Below are 25,504 nucleotides of genomic sequence, written 5' to 3'. Positions count from 1 at the left end.
GTATATTATTCTATTAAAAAATCATACTTGCTTCAGTATCTCCTCCTGAGTAAGACCCTATCACATACCAAAGTATGTGCCCCCTTGGCGTACTGTCATTTACTGAAAATCTCATTTTGATACTTGGAACTGTTCTTGAAATAATAGGGGTGTTAACTCTCACGTGATTTGCCCTGCATATTACATTTGAAGATCACTGCAGAACAGCATTTCAGAATGCTATTCAAAGGGCACAGGGTTGGCCCTAGAAACACAGGTACTGTGTTTCATCAATTAAATCTTGTGACATGCATTTTTGCAGACTTTGGTCTGTATATACACTCCCAGAGCATTACTTAGGAGACCAGCTACTAGAAATAGTTGACCAATTCAGCATTTTGGGAGTATTATTTGGTAGTAACCTAACATGGACACCACACATAAGACAACTAAAGGATAAATGCATGAAGAAACATAACACTATTTCCTCAGCAACACCTCTTGAGGAATGGATGGAGTGGGTTTATTAAAGTTTTGTAAAATGATAATTTTGTCTTGACTGTAGATGTATTGCTTATGTTCAGCAACACCATCTGTACTAGGTCGACACTCTGCCTTCTTTCAGCCGGTTGGCAATGACAGAGTTGAGGCACATGCCCTGCAATCTTTTGCAAACAGTTTTACAGAAACTATCTGATAAAAAATTTCATTTTTCCTTTACTTGTAGCTTTATATATCAGGTTCATTATGTTCCCACCATTTTGTTAATGGTAATAGTTATTGTGATATTTACATGGAAATAAGACACTGCATGAAATTCAGTAAAGTTTGCAGTGAAAAATAGAGGTCACTATAATTTTGCATTTGATGCATATAATATCTTGGTGCGTATGAAATTTAGCTAACATATTGAATTCTTCTTTAGACTTGGAGTGTAGGTCTCTGTCACCAATCTAGAGAAAATTGATCTGATGTAGCACACACATTTGCGATTGTGTGACAGCAATGAAGCCAGAGGGAAATACTCACAACATTCCTCCTATTTTATAAACCGTTTGAGATATCAAAATTAGATTTTGGCAAATTATACCGAACAAAGAGGAGAGTATTTCACCGTATGGTTATTATGCATAACTTCATTATCCACCACATTATTCCTCTAACTACAGACTTTTTGATGGAAGAATGTAGTTTTTAAGGGCCATCGATAGCTGGAGAAATGAGAAATGCTGTTTGTTTTGGAAAACATAAGTGAAGACATTACAGTTTATTTTGTGCCAAGGAAGTGTTTTTTCATAAGATACTGATCTTACTTTTCCTCAGTTCCTTACTTAAATAACCACTGTTTCAGAATTCTCTCCCAGTGGCGTCTTCAGAACATGTTAGTGAGGCGAGACTGTGTAAACTCCACTGTGTTTTGACAAAAGAATGAAATTTTAACAGGGCAACCAGAGAAATGTGTAGTTTTTACTCAAAATTCGCCACTTGTGACACTTCTCTACAAGTAACAAATTGTTAACAAGCCACGCGAAAATAAATTGCTGCATTTTTGACAGAATTCTTTTTAGATACTAACCAATGCAGAGGTGACAGATCTTTTTGAATGGTCACCAAGCAAGTGTGGACATGGAACAGGCCCCACTTAATATTTACAAAAAATGAGAGTGCAGGCTGCAGTTCAGAATGACACTTCCCCTCCAGCACTCAGCATTTCCCTTACAGCACTTGCCTGCAGCCCCCACCACTACCTCTCCCCCCATGTGTGCCCTGCTGTCTGTGCATCTACCAGCCACAGTATTCTGTGCAAACTCTAAAGAACTCCAACACCCAATACTACCCCACTACCACCACCACCACCACTTGTTGTATACAAATTCCCCTGGGGTTTGTCCCCAGGCCAGTAATTTGGATGGGTATGCACTGTGGCACCAAGGGAACTACAGATCCCAGGTCTTCCTGGCAGATGTTTAACTCTGTATATCATCATTATCCATGTCATGAAATCATACATATACATGACTGTAAGGTCAGTGGCTATCTAGATTACACCTATCTTTATACATGAGGTTATTGTTAGCACTCTCTACTAAATATGTGCAGTGCATTTACTGCCATCTTTTGAGCCCTCCATCGTATACTGGAACTTGTCCAAACCAGAACTTCATTGTGCATAGTGACTCGTTTAATGGGTTGTAAGCAGTAGACCAATGCTGCTCACGAAATTTGCTGGCCTCCAACATTCATGATTGTTTTTATATGCCAGCAGTGGCCTTACTGACACTCGCCAAGGACGCAACCACAACAGAAACATTACAACTGAGAACCCAAGCATTGATGGTCGGTCACATCTCAGACACATCATCTTGAGAGCATCTAACACAGAATGGCAAAATACTGCACATACCAACACTCTCTCAACAATCAAAGAGTGGCAAACTTCACTTCAGACCTCTTCGCAAAGCAGCGGTTATATTGCCAGCTACATATTCGTCACACGAAACTTGCACATGAATCTCTCTTGCAACTAGAGGACACCCATCCCCTCCCACCACAGTGCACGTGGGGAGTACCATTGACAGTAATTCATGTTCTCAAAGAATGAACGATCCTAGACACAAACTGAAATTGAACATGCCTCTATGAAATACTAGCTGGCAATGCAACTACTACTGACCACATTTTACATTGTGCCGGATTCCGTAGGTGCCTCCAAAGTTCACTGTCATCATTTTTTTTATCTGTTTTCTGTCTTTCCCTTAGTTGCTCTAAATTTGTGGAGGTATGTACTGTCTATGCAACTAAATGAAGGCAGTTTGTTTATTGCCATACGTGTTTCGCTTCTTTTATTTTGGAAGCATCCTCAGTGGCCTGAAATACATGTTACTTTTTATACATACAATAAACATATTATTTGATAGACATGCTATGCTGCTATATTGTGAATGTATCGTTCAGTGTTACTTAAGATTTCCAGCGCTGTTAACATGTGTGTGGTCCTGGAGATGTATTTGTTAGTCCTCATACTCCAGCTAGCCAATATCTTGCATTCTTCCATCCACATTCGTCACGTCTCATGTTTCACTTTCATTCCAATTGGTGACCAACATGTGTGTGGTTTTTGTGTGTAGTGGTTGCCAACTGTTGTTCTTGTGTGTGTGTGTGTGTGTGTGTGTGTGTGTGTGTGTGTGTGTGTGTGTGTGTGTTTATTTTTTTATTTTTATTTTATTTTTTATTTTTTATTTATCCTGGTTACATTTCGGTTTGTTGTTATTTTGGTGTCTAGCATGATCAGAGTGTTACTGTTTATATGGATTTGGTCGTTGAGTACCTTCTTTTCCATTGCAATGGCTCATTGTATGTGAAAGTTTTCTTGCAATGTCAGGAGCTTTTTGTTGTGATTATTCACTGTGATGACTGTCATGTCACATTCCACGTTGGATGGTTCATGTCCATGTTTTATCAGGTGTTCGGCAAAGGTAGAATTGCTATTTTCATATTTCCAATTTCTTATATGTTCTTTATATCTAGTTTTAAACTTCCTGCTTGTCATCCACAGATATACTGATTTACATTCTTGGCACTCTAGCTGGTATATACCTGCTCCTTGGTATTTATCTGGTTTTTCTGTCGTTTGTAAATGTGATTGGAATGTGTTTCTTGTTCTGTAAGCTATTTGTAATCCCTGTTTCTTTAGTATATTTGCTATCTTGTATGTTGCTTTGTTTGTATGTAGGAATGTACCATTTTTTGCTGTTATGTCATGAGTGTTACTGTTTTGTGTGTGCTGTGGGGTTCTGTGCTCTCCGCTTGTTTTGATTTTTCTTTAGTTGTGTTTTAATTTTTTGATTGAGTTTTTGTACTATATGGGTGCTATTGTTTGTAGCTATGAATTGTACTGTTTGTAATTCTTTTTCATAGTTTTCTTTGCTGAGTGGATTGTTATTTAGTCTGTGTAACGTGTGCCATGCCCACTAAATTTCTCATCTGTTCAGATTCCCTGAGTGCCATTCGGCCTCTGCAACATATGTATCCAGCTGAAAAAATACTCCAGGAGATCTAGAACTACCTTCTCCACTTACAAAGGCTAGGGAAGGAGGTGTGTTTTGGCTGGGTGCCAGAGCACATATTTATTGCTGGGAATGGAAGGAAGGATGCAGCAGCCAAGGAGGTGTCATGAGCCATGATTCACAGTTCAGTGTGTCCTCATTCTGCATGCTATCATTATGCTTTTGAGGTACAGAGTTGTGCACTGATGTGAAGATAAGTGTCTGGAAGTGACAGACAATAAGCTCCATCTAGTAAAGCCCACAACACAGCCATGGTATGGTGTACCTCCTTCCAGCCAGGTATACAGCACAGAGTTCTCCCTACTTGTCTTTGCATAGGCCACAGCCCTATGACACATGGCTACTTACTCTGGTGAGAGGACCCTCCACTGTTTATTGGACTGTGTTTTATTTTCAGACTAGAGGGCAGCGGCAGATTTGTAAACAGATCTGCCATCTATTTGAAGTAACATTCATATGAATGTGGTGAGAGTTTTATTGTTTTGTGATTTGTCCAACTTTTAGGACATGTTCTTCATGTGTTACCAGGGTGACTGGATCACCCATGTTTTCTCTAAGTGCTCAGCCAGTCACATTTCCTGTACCATTATTTTAGCTCCCCTTTCCTTTTACTTATGTTTTAATCACATTTCTAGCACCTTTCGCCCTTTCTGCATTGTCTTAAGGCTTGTGAGATAGAGTAAGTGTGGGAGTCAACATGAGTGAGATGGGTGTGAATGACTTGAGTGTTTTTTTTTATAGGTTTCCTCCTCACTGGGAGACAACTAATTTACTCATTTTATCCATATTTGTGTCTAATTGTCTAATATAAAACCTGTTTGTCAGTGAAGCTATTGAGCAGTTCTGATGACTGACGACACATTGCAGGCTAATAACATCCAATGAGATAGATTCCTCCAAAGCCTTGTTACCATTAAGATACTGATATCTTGTTAGCCTTCTTGAAAACTTTTGCATTTTGCTTTGTGTCTTTGGACTTCAGTCTTTTCTGTTGCTTTCCTTTTCCAGTTTTACCTTTTGATCACTTGTTTCTGCTCCCCCTTGTCCTCTTGGTTTCAGTAAGTTTGATCATGATTCTTGTATTGTCATGCTGTGTCACAATATTTTACTCAGTGTTTCGTTAAAGGTCACTAACTTATTATATTTTCTGTTTCAGGCATTGATCTACCATCCACTTTACTCCTGGTGGAAGAGGCGGCAAGTTTTTATCACGTTAATTTCAAACTATGTTGTAAAAATGCGCCATTATTTGATAGTGTGTGTCATTTTTATGATATTTGTCATGATTAATGGAGGTATAGTTGTAGGTGACAAATTGGCCCATGTTCCGGTCTTACATTTATCCCAGATGCTGTACTTTATTCTGTTTGCATCATCTTTTTGTATGCCTTATTTTATAATTTTGGGAGCCTCATTCAAGAGCTGGCTGAGACAACATTATATAATTGCAGCAATATTTTTAGTTTTGTGTGCAGTAGTGGTACGCTATTACACATTTGTGCATCCTTACCTCCTGGCTGATAATAGACATTATGTTTTCTACATTTGGAAGTTATTGTATGAACGCAATCCAATGATAAAGTATTTTTTAATTCCAATTTATTTGTATGGAGGATATTGTATAACATACTTCCTTGATACACATTCATTTGCATATAAGCTGTCATACTTAATTTGTGTATTCTTAATTTTGGTACCACAAAAGCTTCTAGAATTTCGTTATTTTATTTTACCATTCTTAATATTTCGATTGAATGTTTATCCAAAGTATCGGTGGCAGTTGTGGTTAGAGTTTTTTATGTATGCTATTATCAACTTGTCAACATTTTATTTATTTCTGACTCGTGAGATTCGTTGGGACGACATTGCTGAAGTTCAAAGACTTATGTGGTAAATGTGACATCTTCAAGTGAAGAAAGACTGAACTGCATTTGATTTCACCAGTTCTGTATTGTATGGTTCAAATGTACAACAGCAGCTGTTTAGAACTAGAAAATTTAATATGTTTATACTTTCAGATATTATTGCCAAACATATTTGATACATTGTAAGAAAAAAGGAAGAAATGTACTATGTGGTATGCTCCTGCGGTGTAGCTATAGACGTTAAGTGTGTTGCCACTCTAGGCATTAAATGTATACTGCCTAGTCACCTGGCTGTGTTTGTGATCTCATTCTGTTTTAAGATTTTTCTTTGTAGGTATATATAGGTACTTTAAGGTTAGGTAGTATCAGGCAGTAACTAGTGATTTTTAAACCAATGATATTTGAGAATTATATGTGATATCTCTGTGAGAATTGGTAAGTGATACTGAATTACACAATTTTGGGACCAATTTCTTTGATAGATCCTAGTGTGGTTGAGAGGACAGTGTGTGTGAAGTATTCTCACATTAATAGAAGTAGTTCAACTGTGGTCTGTTAAAAATTCTGAGGTTTTCTTGACGGTTGTATGCTCCACTTTTTGTGGCCTAAACTTCTCTCTCAAACTTTATATAAAGGTGTCTTTGTGTTTAAATTCATCTCTATGAGAAATAAAAGCTTGAGAATGTGCAAAGGCCATCAGAGTGCATAGGGTGCAGGAAACGTGAACTACATCATCATAAATATTGATCATTATTGATGTAAAAGTTCTCAGCTGCACTTGTTTGGAAAGCAGTCACTACTGGTCTTGGTATGCAAAGAGTTGCATGCAGTTATAAGTTTTTTCAAATACTTATAATTTTAATGATGTATCAGATGGTACATCACAACCGAAGCAATAAATTTAATTTAGTGGATGTTAGCATTATTGAATTCATTCCAAATGAATGTAGATAATGAGGTGTCAGTGGTGTATATTTGGCAAGAAAAATTTGATTACTTATAGTTATCTTTCAGTTAGTGTTTCTACTTTTCTGTTTTTATCAGTCTATTGCCAGTTGTCATGGAGTTGTTCTGTACACTATATTACTTCATTACATGACATAAGCCGAGTTACATAATACCTGCTCTGTATTATGGAGTTAGTCTCACTGTTTCTTTTTGTGTATTGTTTCTGAATTGTGCAATGACGTATACAGTGTACGCTGATTTTGGGGAAAGCATTTTTCGTCAAATATTTCCTTATATTTTGTACTTATTTCAGCAACCATAATTGTTTTTGTTCATTTTATTGGTAACCATTGTATTCTCTCTCTCAATTTCACTGTAGTTACTGCCATATTTATTATTATTATTATTATTATTATTATTATTATTATTAATTCACCCACCACAATTTCTGTAAAATCCTTAAATATTACACCTAACTATTGATCCATCTATTACATAGGCATTTGTCGTTGTTGCTGTTGGCAGTGTGTGGCTTGCTTTTATAGTTCCTTCCTTGTAACACTTCAGTGTTCATATTTGTTACATGTTGTGGAAGTTGCTCTGCTGTAGCAATTAGTGTTGCATTAAGATTATGCCAAGCAAATATTGTGAATTTTTTAGTTCTGTAAAAGACACGTGTATTTTATCATTCTTTGTAAAACTAGCGGTTTTCTACCCAACTGCCTTACCAAAGGTTTCGAGGAAAGAAATTTTTAGTGTTACAAAATTTGTTCGAAAACATTCTTGTTTGAGTTAATAAAGTGTTTCCTCTTTTTTATTGCATTGTATTTGTGTGGTGTTATGTAAAAAAAAATAGGCTCAGAAATTTGGATACTTTTGGCTGTGTTGGTTTGCGATATAACAAGTGATTCTACCTGTTAAATGTTTTAGACAATTAACTGGAACTTTTGGTGCTTTTCCTTTTCTTTCCTTCTTCTTCTTCTTCTTCTTTTTTTTTTTTTTATTTTTTTTTTTTATTTTTTTTATTTTATTTTTTTTTTTTTTTTGCAGAATATGACCTGCAATGTGATCAACATTCATTCCATCTAGTTATTAGTGATTTTAAAAGTATTTGTCATTATAGGTCTCTTATTACTTTGAGACAAAATTTATGTACTGCGTGTTATAATAATATTGAACAGACACTCTGAAAATCATTTATAACATGGAAATGTGTATAATTGTAGTAAAATATTTGGAAAGAGTGATTTTATAATTTTTTGTGGTTTTTTTGTAGTAGTAAAGTGTTTCTGGTGTTCTGTGGAGCGATGCTCTTCATAGAGTTTTGGCGAAAAACTGTGGAAATGAAAACTTATGTTGTTGTCCTTGGTAGTTCTTAATGAAACTCACCGTTCTTCAACCAGTTATCCATAAACATTGTTCATCAAAAGTTAGCAGGGACCAATACCATATGTCAGTTCCTGGCACTGGATGTTCTATGTCTGCTTCTTACATTTTAAGTGACGCTTCAGGTACCTTTTAATCATTCCTGCCACACATGATGATGCCAGGCTTGGTTATGATTCTTGATAAGTGATGATACACTGTTTTCAACATGATACATGTGTTTATAGAAATCTCTCTCTCTCTCTCTCTCTCTCTCTCTCTCTCTCTCTCTCTCTCTCTCTCTCTCTCTCGCTGTGTGTGTGTGTGTGTGTGTGTGTGTGTGTGTGTGTGTGTGTGTGTGTGTGGGTGGGGACATCTTACTTTAATGATACATGTGGTTGTGATTACTAGTGTTACTCATTGTTATTATAGTAATAACTCAAAGCAGTGCATATTTATGAAGATAATTCATAATTGAACTTTCCGGCTGAAGTGAATTAATATTTGCAGTTATTTGTCTTAATTTATGAGGCTACCACAGATTGTATTGAAAAATTCTGAAAATTCATTGTATATAAATTCACTTGGAGTTACTTTCATATTTATTTCTGTAATTATTTCATAATCTAGTGTTAATTTGTGATGTTATGTGTGCAATATTGTATTGTTGTATCTCTTGAACCCTCATGAAAAAGTAACTAAATTTCTTGTGCAATGTACTGGACATTCCTTGACAGTAATTAAAAAGTACTGAAAGACATATTTCAGTTGTACTGTAAATTTTTTTATCCCCTTCCTCATGCTCTTTCTGTAGTTTGCAATAGTGGAGTGGAACTCTGGTCTTCAATGCATTGTCGTCATTAATAGTATATTAATTTATGTTTTCTGATATAATATTGTGGTAAAAAATTTTAACTGCAGTATGTACAAGTGTGTTGCCATTCAAGTGATTGATTTCACTGGAATTATTTAGATCTGTTCATATCAATTTCAATATATCAGTATTCTGCATTTCATTAATGAAGTGAAATAACATATATGAAGTAAGGCTCTACATGTACTACTTTAATGCTTATTTTTGTGTGTTTTGGCACAAGTACATATAGTGTTGTATTTTATACTATGCAGAAAAACTTATTAGGGTCCTGTTTTTTAGTAATCAGTCTTCTGACTGGTTTGATGTGACCCACCATGAATTCCACTACTGTGTCAACCTTTTCCATGTCAGATTAGCACTTGCCTCAATTATTTGCTGGATGTATCTCAGAATTTTGAACATCTTGCTCCATTTTACAGTGTCAAACACTTTTTCCAGGTCAACAAATTCTATAAATGTGTCTCGATTTTTTTCAGTCGTGCTTTGAGTATCCAATAAAACTTCCGCACTGTCTGTCTGGTGCCTTTATCTTTCTTAAGGCCAAACTGATCATCATCTAACAGATCCTCAATTTCCTTTTTCATTCTTCTATATATTATTCTTGTCTCAGTAACATTGATGCTTGGGCTGTTAAGTTGATTCTATGACTTGTATGATGATTCTTGCACTTGTCTACTCTTGCTATTTTCGGTGTTATGTGGAAGACATTTTTCTGAAAGTCTGATGGTCTACTGCCAGTCTCATAAATTATGCACAACATGAATAATTTGTTGTTACTTACCCCAATGATTTTCTAATTTCTGATGGAATGTTTTCTACCTCTTCTGCCTTATTTGATTTTGTCTTCCAAAGCTCTTCTAAATTCTTATTCTAATACTGGATCCCTTATCTCTTCCCCTTTGACTCCTGTTTCTTCTTCTATCACATCATCAGATAAGTTCTCTCCCTTGATAGAGGCTGCAATTGTACTTTTTCCACCCATCAGCTCTCTCCTCTGCATTTAACAGTGGAATTCCCATTGCACTCTTAATGTTACCACTCTTACTTTTAATTTCACTGAGGTTGTTTTTGAGTTTTCTATATGCTGAGTCTATGCTTCAGACAACTACTTACTTTTCACTCTCTTCATATATCTTCATGAAGTCATTTCATCTTAGCTTCCTTGCACTTCCTATTTATTTCTGCATCCCTGAATTTCCCTGACCATTTTTTTTATTTCCTTTTGTCAATTGGCTGAAGCATTTCTTCTGTTGCCTGTGGTTTCTTCAGTTACCTTCATTGTACCTACATTTTTCTCTCCAACTTCTGTGATTGCCCTTTTTTAGAGACGTCCATTCCTCTTAAACTGAACTGAGCTATTCATTATCACAGTATCTATAGCCTCACAGAACTTCAAGTGTCTCTCTTTTTTCCGTGATAATTCCTTACCCCACTTCTTTTCATGTTGATTATTCCTGACTAGTCTCACACCTCAGCCTACTCTTCATCATTAACAAAATGTGATCTGAGTCTCTCTGCCCCTGGATACACCTTACAATCCAATATCTGATTTTAGAATCTCTGCCTGACTCTGACGTAATATAATTGAAATCTTCCTGTATCTTCAGGCTCCATATTTAATCATAACCATGGTTTCCAACCTTGGGCCAGGTATGCTGGAAACACAAGACTCTCCAGCATCATCTTTCTCCCATTTTGTTCATTTTTCCCCATGACATTCTAGTTCCTTTCCTGCCCATCGACTCTGTCTTGGACAGCTTTGTTATCTGTACCTCAGTGTTCATCTTTATCTCTTTCCTTGAAACATGATGTTTCACTACAGCCTTGATGTTTATATTTTGTTTTGCAGGAGGTCCTCCTCTAAGAGGTCTTTCATTTCTACTTCTAGAACTTCCATTTTATAGGCCTGTATTCTTTTTTCATATATTTCCAGTACTGCTCATGAAATGATTAACTGAATACATAGTAGGTCTTGGATATGGGAGTTTCACACTTTTGACACACTTCTTGTTTCATAATTATCCTTATGCTTTTGACACTTCTCCCACATTTCTATCACTTTCATTTACCTTTATTATTTTTCTCCCTCATTCCTCAGTCAAACTACTTAAGTACTTTAAATATTCTATCTTTTGCAGCTTCCCTTCTTCACATAAACTTTAGCATCAAGTCTATCTTTGTCTTGTGTTATTACCACTTCGCTCTTTGCTGAGAATCGCCTGCTATAATGTATAGCTGTTTCTTGCCGTTCACGTATATTTTGTTATAAATTCAGCTACAAAGTATGTAGCAAGGCAAGACTGAGAGGTTGTGTGGCACAGCATGACAGGCACGCATAATGCTAGTCTCATGAGACCTATAGCTTGTCTTAACATATGGACTACCACTAAACAACCCATGAACACAGCAGAGGTTTACACCTGACATGTGGCATTTATCTGTATTTCTTGATTGAGTTGATGCCAGTGTACAGGAAATTGGGTGCAATATCTTGTTCGATGCTTTGAACTTAGTTTTTTGGAACTTTACACTCATCAAAAGTTACACCGTACTATAGTTGGCGTAATGTTGGAATGCGGGCCTATTTTTAGCCATTGTGCGCATTCCCCACCATTAACTGCTAGCAGCCAATAAGATTCAATCTCATTCTGAGCTGCTAACCCAAGTTACAAACTAGACTGCGAGAACCTCTCTCCCACATGCTGCACTGTTGCTATATTTTGCGACAATGCAGTTTCATTCACAGAGCAACCAAATTATTCATATGTCGATGTTACTTTCTTGTAGCAGTATAGCTGTAAATGTGTATCCGTAAATGTTTTAGTGTGATTTCGAAATGAAGATGTTACATAATGGCAATAAATGTGAAGTTCCTCAGAAGCAACTTTAATTAAATTGTGTGCATATGGAGTGTCATCTTAGTTGTGACTGGATTCGTGACTTCCTGTCAGAAATATCACTGTATGTAGTAATCAACGGAAAATCGTAGAGTAAAACAGAAGTGATATCTGGCGTTTACAAGGAAGTGTTATAGGTGTTCCTCTGTTCCTGATCTAATAAATGAATTAGGAGACAATCTGAGCAGCCCTCTTAGACTGTTTGCAGCTGGTGCTGTTATATACAGTCTTATAAAGTCATCTGAGATTAAAACAAGTTAGAACATGACTTAGACAAAATATATGTATGACGAGGAAAGTGGCAATTGACTCTAAATAATGAAAAGTCTGAAGTCATCCACATGAGTACTGGAAGGAATCCGCTGAACTCGGTTTACTGGATAAAGCACAGAATTCTAAATGCTGTAAATTCAACTAATACTTAGGGATTACAATTATGAATATCTTAAAATGAAGCTGTCACGTGGATAATGTTTTGTGGAAAGCAAAACAAAGACTGTGATTTATTGGTAGAACACTTAGAAAATGCTACAGGTCTACTAAATAGACTATTTACACCACACTTTTCAGCCATCTTCTGGCGTATTGCTGTCAGGTGTGGAATCCACGGCAAATAGGATTGATTGAAAAAGTTCAAAGAAGGGCAGCTCATTTTGTATTTACGCGAAATAGGGGAGAGGCTGCCATGGATATGATACACGAATTGGGGTGGCAATCATCAAAAAAAGGCGCTTTTTGTTGTGGCAGGATTTTCTCGTGAAATTTCAGTTGCCAACTTTCTCTTCAGAGTGTGAAAATACTTTGTTGGCACCCATCTACAGAGAGAGGAATGATCATCATAATAAAATAAGAGTAATTAGAGATCACACGGAAAGATTAAAGCGTTTGTGTTTCTTCCACGCTGTTAGAGATGGGAATGTTAGAGGTTGTTCTATAAAGGCTCTGCCAGGAATTTAATTGTGAATTGCAGAGTAATCAGGTACCTGTAGATGTAGATGCTTCACAAGAAGTTGAGGTGGTTTATGTCCCACTTTTATAACTCCAAATGTAAATCTGAAACTGATACTTATATTTTTGACATTTTGAAGACTTGAACGAACCACAGAAGCTTGTGTCAGCAAGTTAACTATATAGAGAATAGTAAACAAAGGTGTTGGAGCTGTAGAAACCTCAGGAAAATTGGTTTTTGTGTTGCCTCAAAATCACAAGAAACCTGTAACACAAATAGATGGTTTTGACAACGATGTTTTAAAGTGTTTGAAATGCATATAAGAAGGGAATACCCAACAACAGCAAATTGGCTTCAAAGGTAGCACTTTGTCAATGCAAAGAATTTTAAAATACATTGGTTTCAAATATGTTAAGAAGAGTTGTTAATTGAAAGAAGTGACACAGAAGCAGCATGAACCACATCCGTTATAAAGATGCACGATAGAAGAGGAGGAGGTAGTTCTAAGGTGTATTACCTTGATGAAACATGGGTGAATCAGAATCATTCCATGAATATCTGCTGGAAAGTGAGTGACGGTACTGGCAGTTTTAAACTTCCCTTAGGAAAAGTTTCTCGGATACTAATTCTGCATGCTGGCTCTTCTGCTTTGGTTCCTGAGAGTAAGCTTGTATTTAGGTGCAAGAAAAACAGTAGCGAGTACCATTCAGACATGAATGCTGTCACTTTCAAGAAGTGATTCACTGAAAAATTCTTGCCATACCTAACTCCGAAGTCAGTCATTGTAGTTACAGTGCCAGTTATCATTTAGCTGTTATGGAGAAATGACCAAGTATGAGCACCAGGAAAAGGGGATATTGTGCTCTGGCTGAAAAATAAAAATACTCCGAACAATATAATCCACACTCGTGATGATCTCCTGCAGCTCGTTAATTAGTTAAAGTCAAGTGACAGAATGTACAAATTTGACTTTCTTGCTTGTAGAATGTGATCACACAGCTTTGTGCTTACCCACATATTACTGTCAGTATAATCCAATAGAATTAATTTGCACATAGGTTACAAGCTATGTGGGGAAAAAAAAAGAAAACCTTCAAGATAACAGATACTGAAAGGCTTGTGCATGAAGCAATAGACAGCATTCCTCTTCAGTGTGGGCACACTGTGTCATGCTGAAAAGCTTAAGAAATAATACTTTCACAGGGAGGTGAAGATTGATAAAAGCCTTGAACGAATCATGCTAAATTTACAATCAGATGGTTCAGACATGGACTCGGGTAGCAGGTGGTATTATGATGAAGACTTTGAAACAAAGTAACGATCTTTCTTCGTTTTAAAAACCCATGCTTTAAAAACGTTTTTGTCAACATATCAATTGCATGCTCTATACATGTGAACTTCCTAGCTTTTATTGAGTAGGAATATGTAGCCTGAGAGATATTGAGACTATAACGTTCAACACATTGCCCAAGGAGAAGTTTAGCTATTCCCAGCCTGTTGTAGTACTTGCGAGAATGTGGCTGGATAAATTTGTCAAAAACTCCAGTATTTAGACACACAAACCCCTGTCATTTTCGTGGCATGGATTCGAAAATGCCTCGAAATGAAAGGGAGGGTTACCTGTCGAGATGTCATTGGTTAACAATGTAACCAGTCAGCATTCTGTCTAGTTATTCACAGAAGATGGTTAATTGTTAGCTTCTTCAATGCCTGTTGACACCGAAAAATATAACAAATGCTGACAGTTTTTATGATAGTCTTGTGCACTAGTGTTTGCTACCAGTAATTGTTTTTTTGCGCATATTGGTTGACATTGAACTGCAGTAAAATGCACCTACACATACGCATTATACACATTTAAAAAATTATGTGGAGTAGAGTCAGTTGTCAAAGAAATTTAATGATTTCAGTTTTCGTTTGAAGTTTACTTTGATATGTATTACATTTTTACTTATAATGTAGTCCAAATCGCAATACATGGCAATTATTGGAACTATTTTCAATGATCTTGTCATTAGACAGTTGTCGTTTTGAGAAAAATTGTACGTAACATCTTCACAAAGCTGAATCAGCTGTTCTCACCTTCCGACTTCACACACACAATTGCTATGGAGCAGTGGACACAACCTCAAGACTCACAAGTAAGACTTCTCTCATGTTCATGAATGATCAAAATCGGTTTTAAAATATCTTATTCCGTCATAGATTTGAATGTATAATATGATGTACCAAAGGCAAATGAAGCTGATTGTTGTCCACAGCAACACAGTTTGGCAACATGGACTTCGTCTGCCCGCTCTCTGCCACCACACCATGCACAAACCCCACCCCTTCCACGCTTCTGTGCGAAAGCGCTGTTCTGCTTCAAATGGGTTATAAACAGAGTAGAACATTTGGCCACCAGCAGGTACACGATGTCGTGCATGAACTTCTGTTCATGTTGGCGGCCTTGTGGCAGTCACTGTGATAGAATAATTGTTGACTTCTTCTTTTCCATGTACTGGGTGTTTTGGCCCAATATGACATGCTTTCCTTATTTCAGCAAAGTGACCTTATGTGACCACATGTGGTGTTCAGCATTTTGGTGAAGTGATGCAACATGAACATTCATTTGCGATCACTATCATTGCCTTCCAGTGCATCAGCTTTTGAGTGTTTTTGTCAGTATCACTTTTTTAACCAGTTACTTTGATTCTTTCCATGATGCATAGTGATAGAAAGATTGATAAAGATACAGGCTCTCAGAAAAAGACAACAGTTATAACTTTTTCAACCCTGCTGAAGATGGAGTTGATAGTTGTGGTCAGTTATGTATTTGCAGCATTGACAGAACAAGACGTGTCCTGAGTTCATATATCCTTTACAAAATGAGTGCTGGTAATAAAGCTACAAGTATGGAATTTTTGAAAAATGTAGCTAAGGATTTGCTAACTGACAATGTTCAAAGAATGAACTGTCATTGCATATATCCAAATCTAAGAGTAAAAAATAAAGCTTTATTTAGCAGGGAAGGGAACTGATGACAGCAAGCGAGGGTGTGAAGAACAGAACCAGCCACCACTGCCAAGTAAAAGATGTCCCATATGCCTAACTACAAATGACAAAAAGCATTCCACAGTGTGAGATTTTTTTCCAGAGGTATGTAAAAAACATAATGTGATCTGCATGTTCTATGAAGATGACAACAAAGGGTGAACATTTACACTATGTGTAGCATGCCAGGCCCATCACTCGTGCTACACTGCCCGCTGCAACTAGAAAAAGTCCACACATGCTTCTGCGTAAGCAGCCAGCCACAGCTCGGGTGGCTGCACGCAGTTGAGCATTAACATTGTCCACCATGCACCTATATGGGGAGGGGCTCTATGGCAACCTATCAGCAATCATGGAATCCATTCAGAAAACTCTCTGGTCAGTGCTACAGATCTACACACAGTGACAATCTCTAACTTAGTTCATTGCTAGCTACTGTTGTGTACGTGTGTGTGTGGATGTGCCACCATCTTGCAAAAATGTGTAGATCAATGGTATTTTTGGTCTCCATTATTCTATGTGGAGCATGCAGGATGTATATGAAATACTGTTGTGTTGCCAGAGTTCTATCAGTCACTACCAGCTGTGACTTGAAGTCATTCCCAATCACTGTCCACACCACAATGCCAGGAGTAACATCTTTGTGCCTCTCCAAAACATTGTAAGAATGAGACCTGTCCCAGGTCACCAGCAGTCTTGCCAACAATGGTTATTTGGGCTAGTGCAGAGCTGAATACAATGTAACATGACTCAAAATGCAGTTGCTTATGTTGTCTTGTTAATAACAATAATTTGCTAGATGGACTGCTGCTAGACTCTGACCAATGGTCTGAGATGCCAAATGTTGCAGGTAGACCATACTTGTCCTTGAATGGCACACACAGAGTTACTATGTGCTTGGTGCACAATTTTGCGATCATCTGTTGTGTGGATTATACGTTGTCCGCCTGAACCTTCATGATGAGTATTCCTTCCATCATGTTCTCCTGCATTACATCATCAGGTCACACTCACAGCTGAATGCCCCACAAATCTGGTTGTGGCATTATCCCACTAGTTGAGCAAATGGAGACTGAGTATACAGCAGCTCCATGTCCTTCACAGTGATCACTCATCATCTGAATGTGTTGACACCTCCTATATTCCCCACCAGGCCCAATAACAACACTATACATGAACAACAGTTAGGCACTGTGGTGGCTGTTCTTCCTGTTACAGAGAATTGCAATTGCAATCCACCAATGGTGTGTATGGTACGAAATTACATTGACATCTGACCATGTCTTCTGCATGCTTCACTTTCTTTGTAGCGAGTGTATTTTAAACACTTGTTTCTATGAAGTTCACTGCCACTCTGTCACTTTAATATTCACAATTTCTTTTCATTGTGCTCCCAACTGCAAAATTTCATCTGTTGGGGCCACAAATGTATCTTTACTGACTTGGAGCTGCGCCACTGGTATCTCATAAGAGGTCTTCTTTGGTCACCTTCCCAGTATAACGGACATGATGAACAGTTGTTAAATAAAGTACACAACAGTGCTGCGATTGACTTTTGACATCTTCATATTTATTTACACTCAATTTTCCCTTTTTTGTGATCAGCTTTTATAATGTGCAGCAGCTTCAGTATTTGATACAGATCAGTAAGCTATTCCAATTACCAAAATATCACATAATTCACTAGAGGCAGACAATCATACTAGTTTACAGGACTCTGGTAGACATAGTGGCTTCACATGTTAACAGTTCAGCTCTAATGATCTGAGTAGTTATCACTTCAGTTGTCACACACAGACTAGTAACTTTATATTATGTTAGCTAACCACAGATTACCACAAGAACTGTGCGCTGCAACTGTTTATAGACATGTGGAATACAGAACATTACAATTTATTAAAATACAGAACTATTACATTCAGATATCAATACAAAAATTAGTAAATTAAAAGGAACAAAGAAACAAAAGGAAATGATGTAAGTATGTTTAACTGAAAGCAGTATAACTAGAAAATTGCAGAATTGTTGGTACTATGTTATGAGTGTGATTTAAATGTAAATGGGGATTCCCAAAGATTGTCAAAAAGTTTCTATCTAGTGAACTTTTGTAATTTCTAACCAACAAGTATTTTTAATGAAAATTTGCACTTTTGATGCCAAAAAGATCAAGGCTGTAAATTTGCAGTACTTCACTCCCGAAATAATTACTTTTTAAGACTGGAACATTGTTGAATAGTAAAATATTGAATACAAACAGCTTTGGACATATAAAAGTTTTCAGAAAACATGAAGTGTTTGTTGGAAAGAGGAAAATGAGGGCTTTCTAATGAGCTATACTAATTTAGAAACAAACTTTTTTCTCATCAAAAGTTTCACCTCCTGATGGTTTGTGTATATACTAAATCATGAATATTTCTTTTAATTAAACATTTTCATGTGAACTTACTATACTATTGCCACCAGTAACAGAGAGATTACACAGAGAATAATTAAATTTTGGAAAGGCTTACTTGAAAAAGAATTTTGAAATTTTTAGTAACTATTATTATGTATTATAACAACATGAGATTTGACAAGGAAAAAGATAATATTGATTTTAAAAGATTTCTCTTCTTCAAAAACTCTTTCCTTTCCCATTTTCAGTCTACATTTTATATTCCCTCCACTTTGGCCATCATTAGTTATTTTGCTGCCCAAATAGCGGAACTCATCTAATACTTTAAGTATTCATTTTCTGATCTAATTCCCTCAGAATTATCTGATTTAATTCAGCTACCTTCCACTGCTCTTGTTTTGCTTTTGTTGATGTTTGTCTGATATCCTCCTTTCAAGACACTGTCCATGCTGCTCAACTGCCCTTACAAGTTATTTGGTGTCTCTGATAAAATTACAATGTCATCATCAGCAAACCTCAAAGATTTTATTTATTCTTCCTGAACATTAATTCCTTCTTCAAATTTTTCATTAGTTTCCTTTACTGCTTGCTCAATGGATGGACTGAATAATATCAGGAACAGGTTACAACTCTGTCTCAACTCATTTCTCAACCACTGCTTCCCTTTCATGCCTCACAGTTTCTGTAAGTGCTATCTGGTTTCTGTACAAATTGTATATAACCTTTCACTCCCCGTATTTTACACCTGCTACCTTCAGAATTTCAATGAGTTTTTTCAACATTCTCAAAAGCTTTCTCCAAATCCACAGAAGCTATAAATTTATGTTTGTCTTTCCGTAACCTATCTTCTAAGGTCAGCCATAGGGTCAATGTTGCCTTGCTTGTTTCTACATTTTCCCAGAATCCAAATTGATCTTCCGTGAGATCATCGTCTACCAGTTTTGCCATTCTCCTGTATGTAATTCATGTCAGTATTTTGCAACTATCACTTATTAAACTGACAGTTTGGTAATATCATACCTATCTGTGTTAACTCACTTTGCTACCACACAGATGTCAGACACCATCAGACATCTACAATATCGGCAGTCATCGCACAACTGGCATCCAGGTGTGACAGTCACTCCTTGTCCATTATTGTGAAACTTGGTCACCAGTGGAAGACACCATGGGCGAGAGACCACGCACAGTGGCTCTGCAGGCACTTCCCAGTACTGCCTGAGATGCTATATACGAGGGTGAGTCAAGTGAAAACCTTAAATATTATTTATTGTGCAGAAGTGGTACAAAGCTGTATCACTTTTCAACATAATCTCCCCTACGCTCAATGCAAGTCCTCCACTGCTTACAAAGTGCATAAATTCCTTTAGAAAAAAATTCTTTTGGTAGTCTGCACAACCACTCATGCACCGCGTGGAATACCAATTCATCAGAACGGAACTTCTTTCCTCCCATTGTGTCTGTAATAGGGTGACCAGAGCGGGTGACATGGTTGGGGTTGTAGGGTAAGGCTGGGTAGATGAAGGTGGCTGTTTTTAGCAATCTTCTTTACTGTTGATTCTTCCAGTACATTTTCTGGTAGCTCAGCCCCACCGCTCGTATCGTGGTGGAGATGTGCTGATGCGCGCAGCCAGGGGAATACGACGCCGTGCTCGGTTAGTGGCTGCACAGGTGGTAGGATGTTAGCAGCACAAGGCACGGTCTGGCTCACCTCCTGTGGAGGCTGTGGCTCGTGACGACGCTGGGAGTCACCGGTGCAGCAGCATACAACGCCCTCCGCCGGCCGGTCCTCGTGGACAGCGTCACTGATGACGACAACATAACAGCGACCGAATGCCCAATCAGTCGAACTGATGCCGACGCCCACCTCTGATGCCCTGAAATAGTGCAGAATGCTGCTGAATCTGCTGGTTACACGGCGCGGTGTTTGTTAGAATGTTCTCGATGAGTTGGCTAACGCAACCGCGCCACATGCGGCCTGCGCCTGTATAATTCTGCTAATGCTGTGTTCTGGCTATTGATGGCTGCTGCACACATAAACACATACCAACGCTTGTTGCAAATATGTGTCACCTGCATAACGCGCTGGCCAGCCTTCGTCCGCCATCTGCCGTGAGGCTGGCGCATCACACACTGAAACACACTAAATCACAATTTCGCACCATATTTCCTAAAAATAACCCCTTGTCCTCTACAATTCCTTCTTCATACAAAAAGAATTCGTCCCCAAATTCAACCAAAAAGTCAAAACAACTACAGTTCACTTCACAAACACCACAAAATGCGGTTGATTTACTATTTACACTGTGTTCATTCACTTCTATCCTCAGTCTAATCTTTGTTCATAAACATTACTCAGTGTTCTGCTGTAGTGCCTCACAACTGTTCAGTGATTTTGTCTGGACCCTTAGGTTAAAGGTTCGAAGGGGTGGGATTTGGGCTACCTTCCTCTTGAGCTGATAGTACGTACACTAATCCTACGACAAAGATAAAAATACAGGTGGCGGTGGTCTTACGTTAAATCAGTAAGTGGATCAAAACAGCATATCCAGACACTCTGGGATGATGATGGCATTGAACAAAGCTGAAATACTAAACACCTTTTTCCAAAGCTGAAATACTAAACACCTTTTTCCAAAGCTGTTTCACAGAGGAAGACCGCACTGCAGTTCCTTCTCTAAATCCTCACACGAACGAAAAAATGGCTGACATTGAAATAAGTGTCCAAGGAATAGAAAAGCAACTGAAATCACTCAACAGAGGAAAGTCCACTGGACCTGACGGGATACCAATTCGATTCTACACAGAGTACGCGAAAGAACTTGCCCCCCTTCTAACAGCCATGTACTGCAAGTCTCTAGAGGAACGGAAGGTTCCAAATGATTGGAAAAGAGCACAGGTGGTTCCAGTCTTCAAGAGGGGTCATCGAGCAGATGCGCAAAACTATAGGCTTATATCTCTGACATCGATCTGTTGTAGAATTTTAGAACATGTTTTTTCCTCATGTGTCATATAATTTCTGGAAACTCAGAATCTACTCTGTAGGAATAAACATGGATTCCGGAAACAGAAAACGTGTGAGACCCAACTCGCTTTATTTGTTCATGAGACCCATAAAATACTAGATACAGGCTCCCAGGTAGATGCCATTTTCCTTGACTTCCGGAAGGCGTTCGATACAGTTCTGCACTGTCGCCTGATAAACAGAGTAAGGGCCTACGGAATATCAGACCAGCTGTGTGGCTGGATTGAAGAGTTTTTAGCAAACAGAACACAGCATGTTGTTCTCAATGGAGAGACGTCTACAGACGTTAAAGTAACTTCTGGCGTACCACAGGGGAGTGTTATGGGACCATTGATTTTCACAATATATACAAATGACCTAGTAGATAGTGTCGGAAGTTCCATGCAACTTTTCGTGGATGATGCTGTAGTATACAGAGAAATTGTAGCATTAGAAAATTGCAGCGAAATGCAGGAAGATCTGCAGCTGATAGGCACTTGGTGTAGGGGGTGGCAACTGACCCTTAACATAGACAAATCTAATGTATTGCGAATACATAGAAAGGAGGATCCCTTATTGTATGATTATATGATAGCGGAACAAACACTGGTAGCAGTTACTTCTGTAAAATATCTGGGAGTATGCGTGCGGAACGATTTGAAGTGGAATGATCATATAAAATTAATTGTTGGTAAGGTGGGTACCAGGTTGAGATTCGTTGGGAGAGTCCTTAGAAAATGTAGTCCATCAACAAAGGAGGTGGCTTACAAAACACCGTTCGGCCTATACTTGAGTATTGCTCATCAGTGTGGGATCCGTACCAGGTTGGGTTGACAGAGGAGATAGAGAAGATCCAAAGAAGAGTGGCGCATTTCGTCACAGGGTTATTTGGTAAGCGTGATAGCATTACGGAGATATTTAGCAAACTCAAGTGGCAGACTCTGCAAGAGAGACGCTCTGCATCACGGTGTAGCTTGCTGTCCAGGTTTCGAGAGGGTGCATTTCTGGATGAGGTATCGAATATATTGCTTCCCCCTACTTATACCTCCCGAGGAGATCACGAATGTAAAATTAGAGAGATTCGAGCTTGCACGGAGGCTTTCCGGCAGTCGTTCTTCCCGCTAACCATACGCGAGTGGGACAGGAAAGGGAGGTAATGATAGTGGCACGTAACGTGCCCTCCGCCACACACCGTTGGGTGGCTTGCGGAGTATAAATGTAGATGTAGATGTAGAACTAGTAAGTGTTGCTTATGCTCATCACAGTTCTCATGCACTCATTGAAAAAGATGTTCCATAGTTATATGTCCATCCTGAGCTGCTAGCATCCGGTCCAAAGAGGCGAGCAAAATCGGTCGAATGTGCTATTCAAAAGAGTGAGATGTTCTGTTGTGACGAATTGCACCGGTTGGTCGGGTACATAGATCAATGTGCGTGTTATATTCATGATTGTAGCTCCAGTAATCATGGCTGGTAAATGGAAAGTTGGCCCTGAAATGTCACACTGTGTGCCGTTAATTAACAGTCCCTGGCCCTGCAATTCTATTCTTTGTGTACTACCTTGCTTACCCTGCTTGTATCAAACGCAAATATTGACTGTGTTTTCCATTACTGAAAATACCCAATGTGGACCCACTTGCTGAAAGAACTGCACCGTGCCTGCTATAATTTCCTTAGGGCACTCCGCGACTGGTTCTTGAGAGCGGAATAGAGAATACTCACAAGATTTGGGAACAGTGTGTAACAATTCCACGGGGCAGATGGTAACTGGACCAGTTTGACAATGCAGCAAGTCTTGTGCAGTGAGGAACGCATGAGCTTGTCTGTTACGTGCCACTAACAGTATTTCCCGTACGGTTAATTGTACGAATTTCTGCAAAATTTCCCACTTCACTGGATACGTATGCAAGGCGTAACATTCAAATTTACAATCCTTACATGTTAAGGGTATTATGATATGAATTCTCAGCAGGCTACCCGTCCGCATACTGGTAACAGTGGCCATTTTGTAGTACATAGATAAGTGTTCATCTGTTAATGTCGTCAGTAGCTCCAGGGAGGCGGGCAATTCCGAATGAACTTCCCGTAATCCTTCCCAAAGTTGTTCCGAAGGTAACAGTAACGGGGTTAGGTGCCCGCACATTGCATGCAACAAAGCCTCCTGTAATTCCATGTCTTCTATGCGAGCCTCAGTAATACTATCAGCAAGAAAACTGAGCAGCTTAGCTATTATCAACTGTGAATTGATGTTATCCAACCAGTACTTGATTATACCCAAGTTGTGATTGGTTGTGTTGGCTGTGGCCTTAATGTTGGACATCAAGGTCGCGGCCAAAGCTCACAATTGGTGCCTATTATTAACTACATCTTTCTCCAAACTCTCTAATTGGGTTGTGTGAAGATTTAGCATTCCCTGGTTGCTATTCACATTATCCTGTACCTGCCATAGCGTTTCATTAATACTTTTAATGTCTTTCGTGTCAGCGGTCCCAAAAACAGTTTTTAGGATACGGCCACCTGCATCTAACCATCCTCTTTTCGTACGGATGTGCGGGATTAACCCTGCAGTTTGCCTCAACTGAGCTTGTAAGCATGCAAAAGCTGATCGTAGTAGCTGATATTACCCCTGTGTGTCATTAAACCTTGACTGATTAGCCACCATGGAATGAAGTTCATTAAATGTATCCTCTAATTTACAGAATTTCTTCTTCTACCGACCAAATATTACAGTCAATCCTTAAGGTCCATTGATGTCCGGACATAATTACGTCTGCTTGTCGCGAGAACAAAACACCACTTGATATAGGACGTACCTTCAAGGCTTCAGCGAAGTTGCAACAGCAGAACAGAATAACTACGCTGAGAGATAGTGCACACTTTCCCTCTTCCCTCTTCAGCGCAACCCATGATGCTAGAGCTGCTGGTCTTACCAGAACGTCACGCCTCCTGAGGAACAAAAGAAAAACAACTCACATTAGCTCTTCCTTTTTACGCGTGGCCTAAGAGCATAATAGCATGTCTGATTGCTTCCACAATTAACTTGGTTCTCTTGTTTAGCTACTCCTTTCTTACTCTTTTTCCTTAGATTCATCTTTCTCTCCACAAGAAGTTACTGCAGACAGTGAAGGAAGTGCCTCAAAATTCCCCTTGAAAGGCCTAATTCGGCTCACATGCACAATAGTAGGGCAAGTTGGAAGCTGTAATTTTACATTCACCGGCAATGTCATCTCGATCACCTGGAAAGGACCTTGATAACGGGATACAAATTTTTTCGTTTTGTCTTTTGGCACATACGGATTAGTCATCATCACCCATTGTCCTACATGATATTTGGGTAAACCCGCCTTTCTATTGTGAACTTTGTCCTGTGTCTCTAACACTTTAGTGTTCATTTTTTTTCACCTTCCGCCAGATTGTTTTCAACTTTGTGGATAAATCCTTTACAGCCGAAATATCGGTTCCTGGTGGGGTCTTGAGCAATTCAAACGGAGATTGCACAATCCTGTACTTTCATGCACTTTTGAGTTATATGCCGCAGTTACAAACGCCAATAGGGTATCCCAATTGTTGTGTTGTGAATTTACATAATAACTTAACATCTTAGCTATTGTACAATGAACTCTCTCAGTCCGACCATTAGCCTGCGGGTGTAATGCGCTCGTTTTCAATTTCCTTACATGCAACAACTTGCATAACTGTTTCATCAAATTGGACACAAAGTTTGTCCCTTGATCTGTAATGATAGTTTCAGGTGTTCCGAATTTCAATATCCATTGATGTACCATGGCGTGAGCCACTGTTTCGGCTCACTGGTCTGGAATAGCTGTCATAGACACATAGTGTGAAAAATGATCTATTATTGTCAAAACATAGCGATTACTCGCTGGTGTTTGCACAAACGGTCCCAAGACATCTAAACCAAGTAATTGAAAAGGTCTATCCACTTCCGGTAGTTGTTGCAACACAATTTTCTGATGACTCAATTCTGCCTGTTGAGCACACGGAATGCAATTCTTTACATACTGATCGACATCTTGCCTACGCGTTGACCACCAATATCTCTGTGCTACCCTCCTTTCCGTTGCTCTTTGACCCGAATGACCAGAAAACATTGAATCATGTGCTT

At 38.5% G+C, this 25,504-nt stretch overlaps 1 protein-coding gene across 1 annotated transcript in view; it reads left to right on the top strand.

Moving 5' to 3' along the window:
- LOC126184860 (putative Dol-P-Glc:Glc(2)Man(9)GlcNAc(2)-PP-Dol alpha-1,2-glucosyltransferase) overlaps positions 1-7,842 on the top strand; it is a 97,730-nt gene extending 89,888 nt beyond the window's left edge. The window contains exon 5 of the mRNA XM_049927475.1: positions 5,203-7,842. Within this exon, the coding sequence (XP_049783432.1) occupies positions 5,203-5,940 (738 nt within the window). The 3' untranslated portion in view covers positions 5,941-7,842. The remainder of the gene's footprint in view (positions 1-5,202) is intronic.
- The last annotated feature ends 17,662 nt before the right edge of the window (positions 7,843-25,504 follow it).

Source organism: Schistocerca cancellata, chromosome 4 (genome assembly GCF_023864275.1).
Source record: "Schistocerca cancellata isolate TAMUIC-IGC-003103 chromosome 4, iqSchCanc2.1, whole genome shotgun sequence".
In the NCBI taxonomy this organism is placed as follows: domain Eukaryota; kingdom Metazoa; phylum Arthropoda; class Insecta; order Orthoptera; family Acrididae; genus Schistocerca; species Schistocerca cancellata.
Note: the sequence above shows the minus strand (reverse complement) of the source record. Positions and strands in the feature narration are given on the sequence as shown.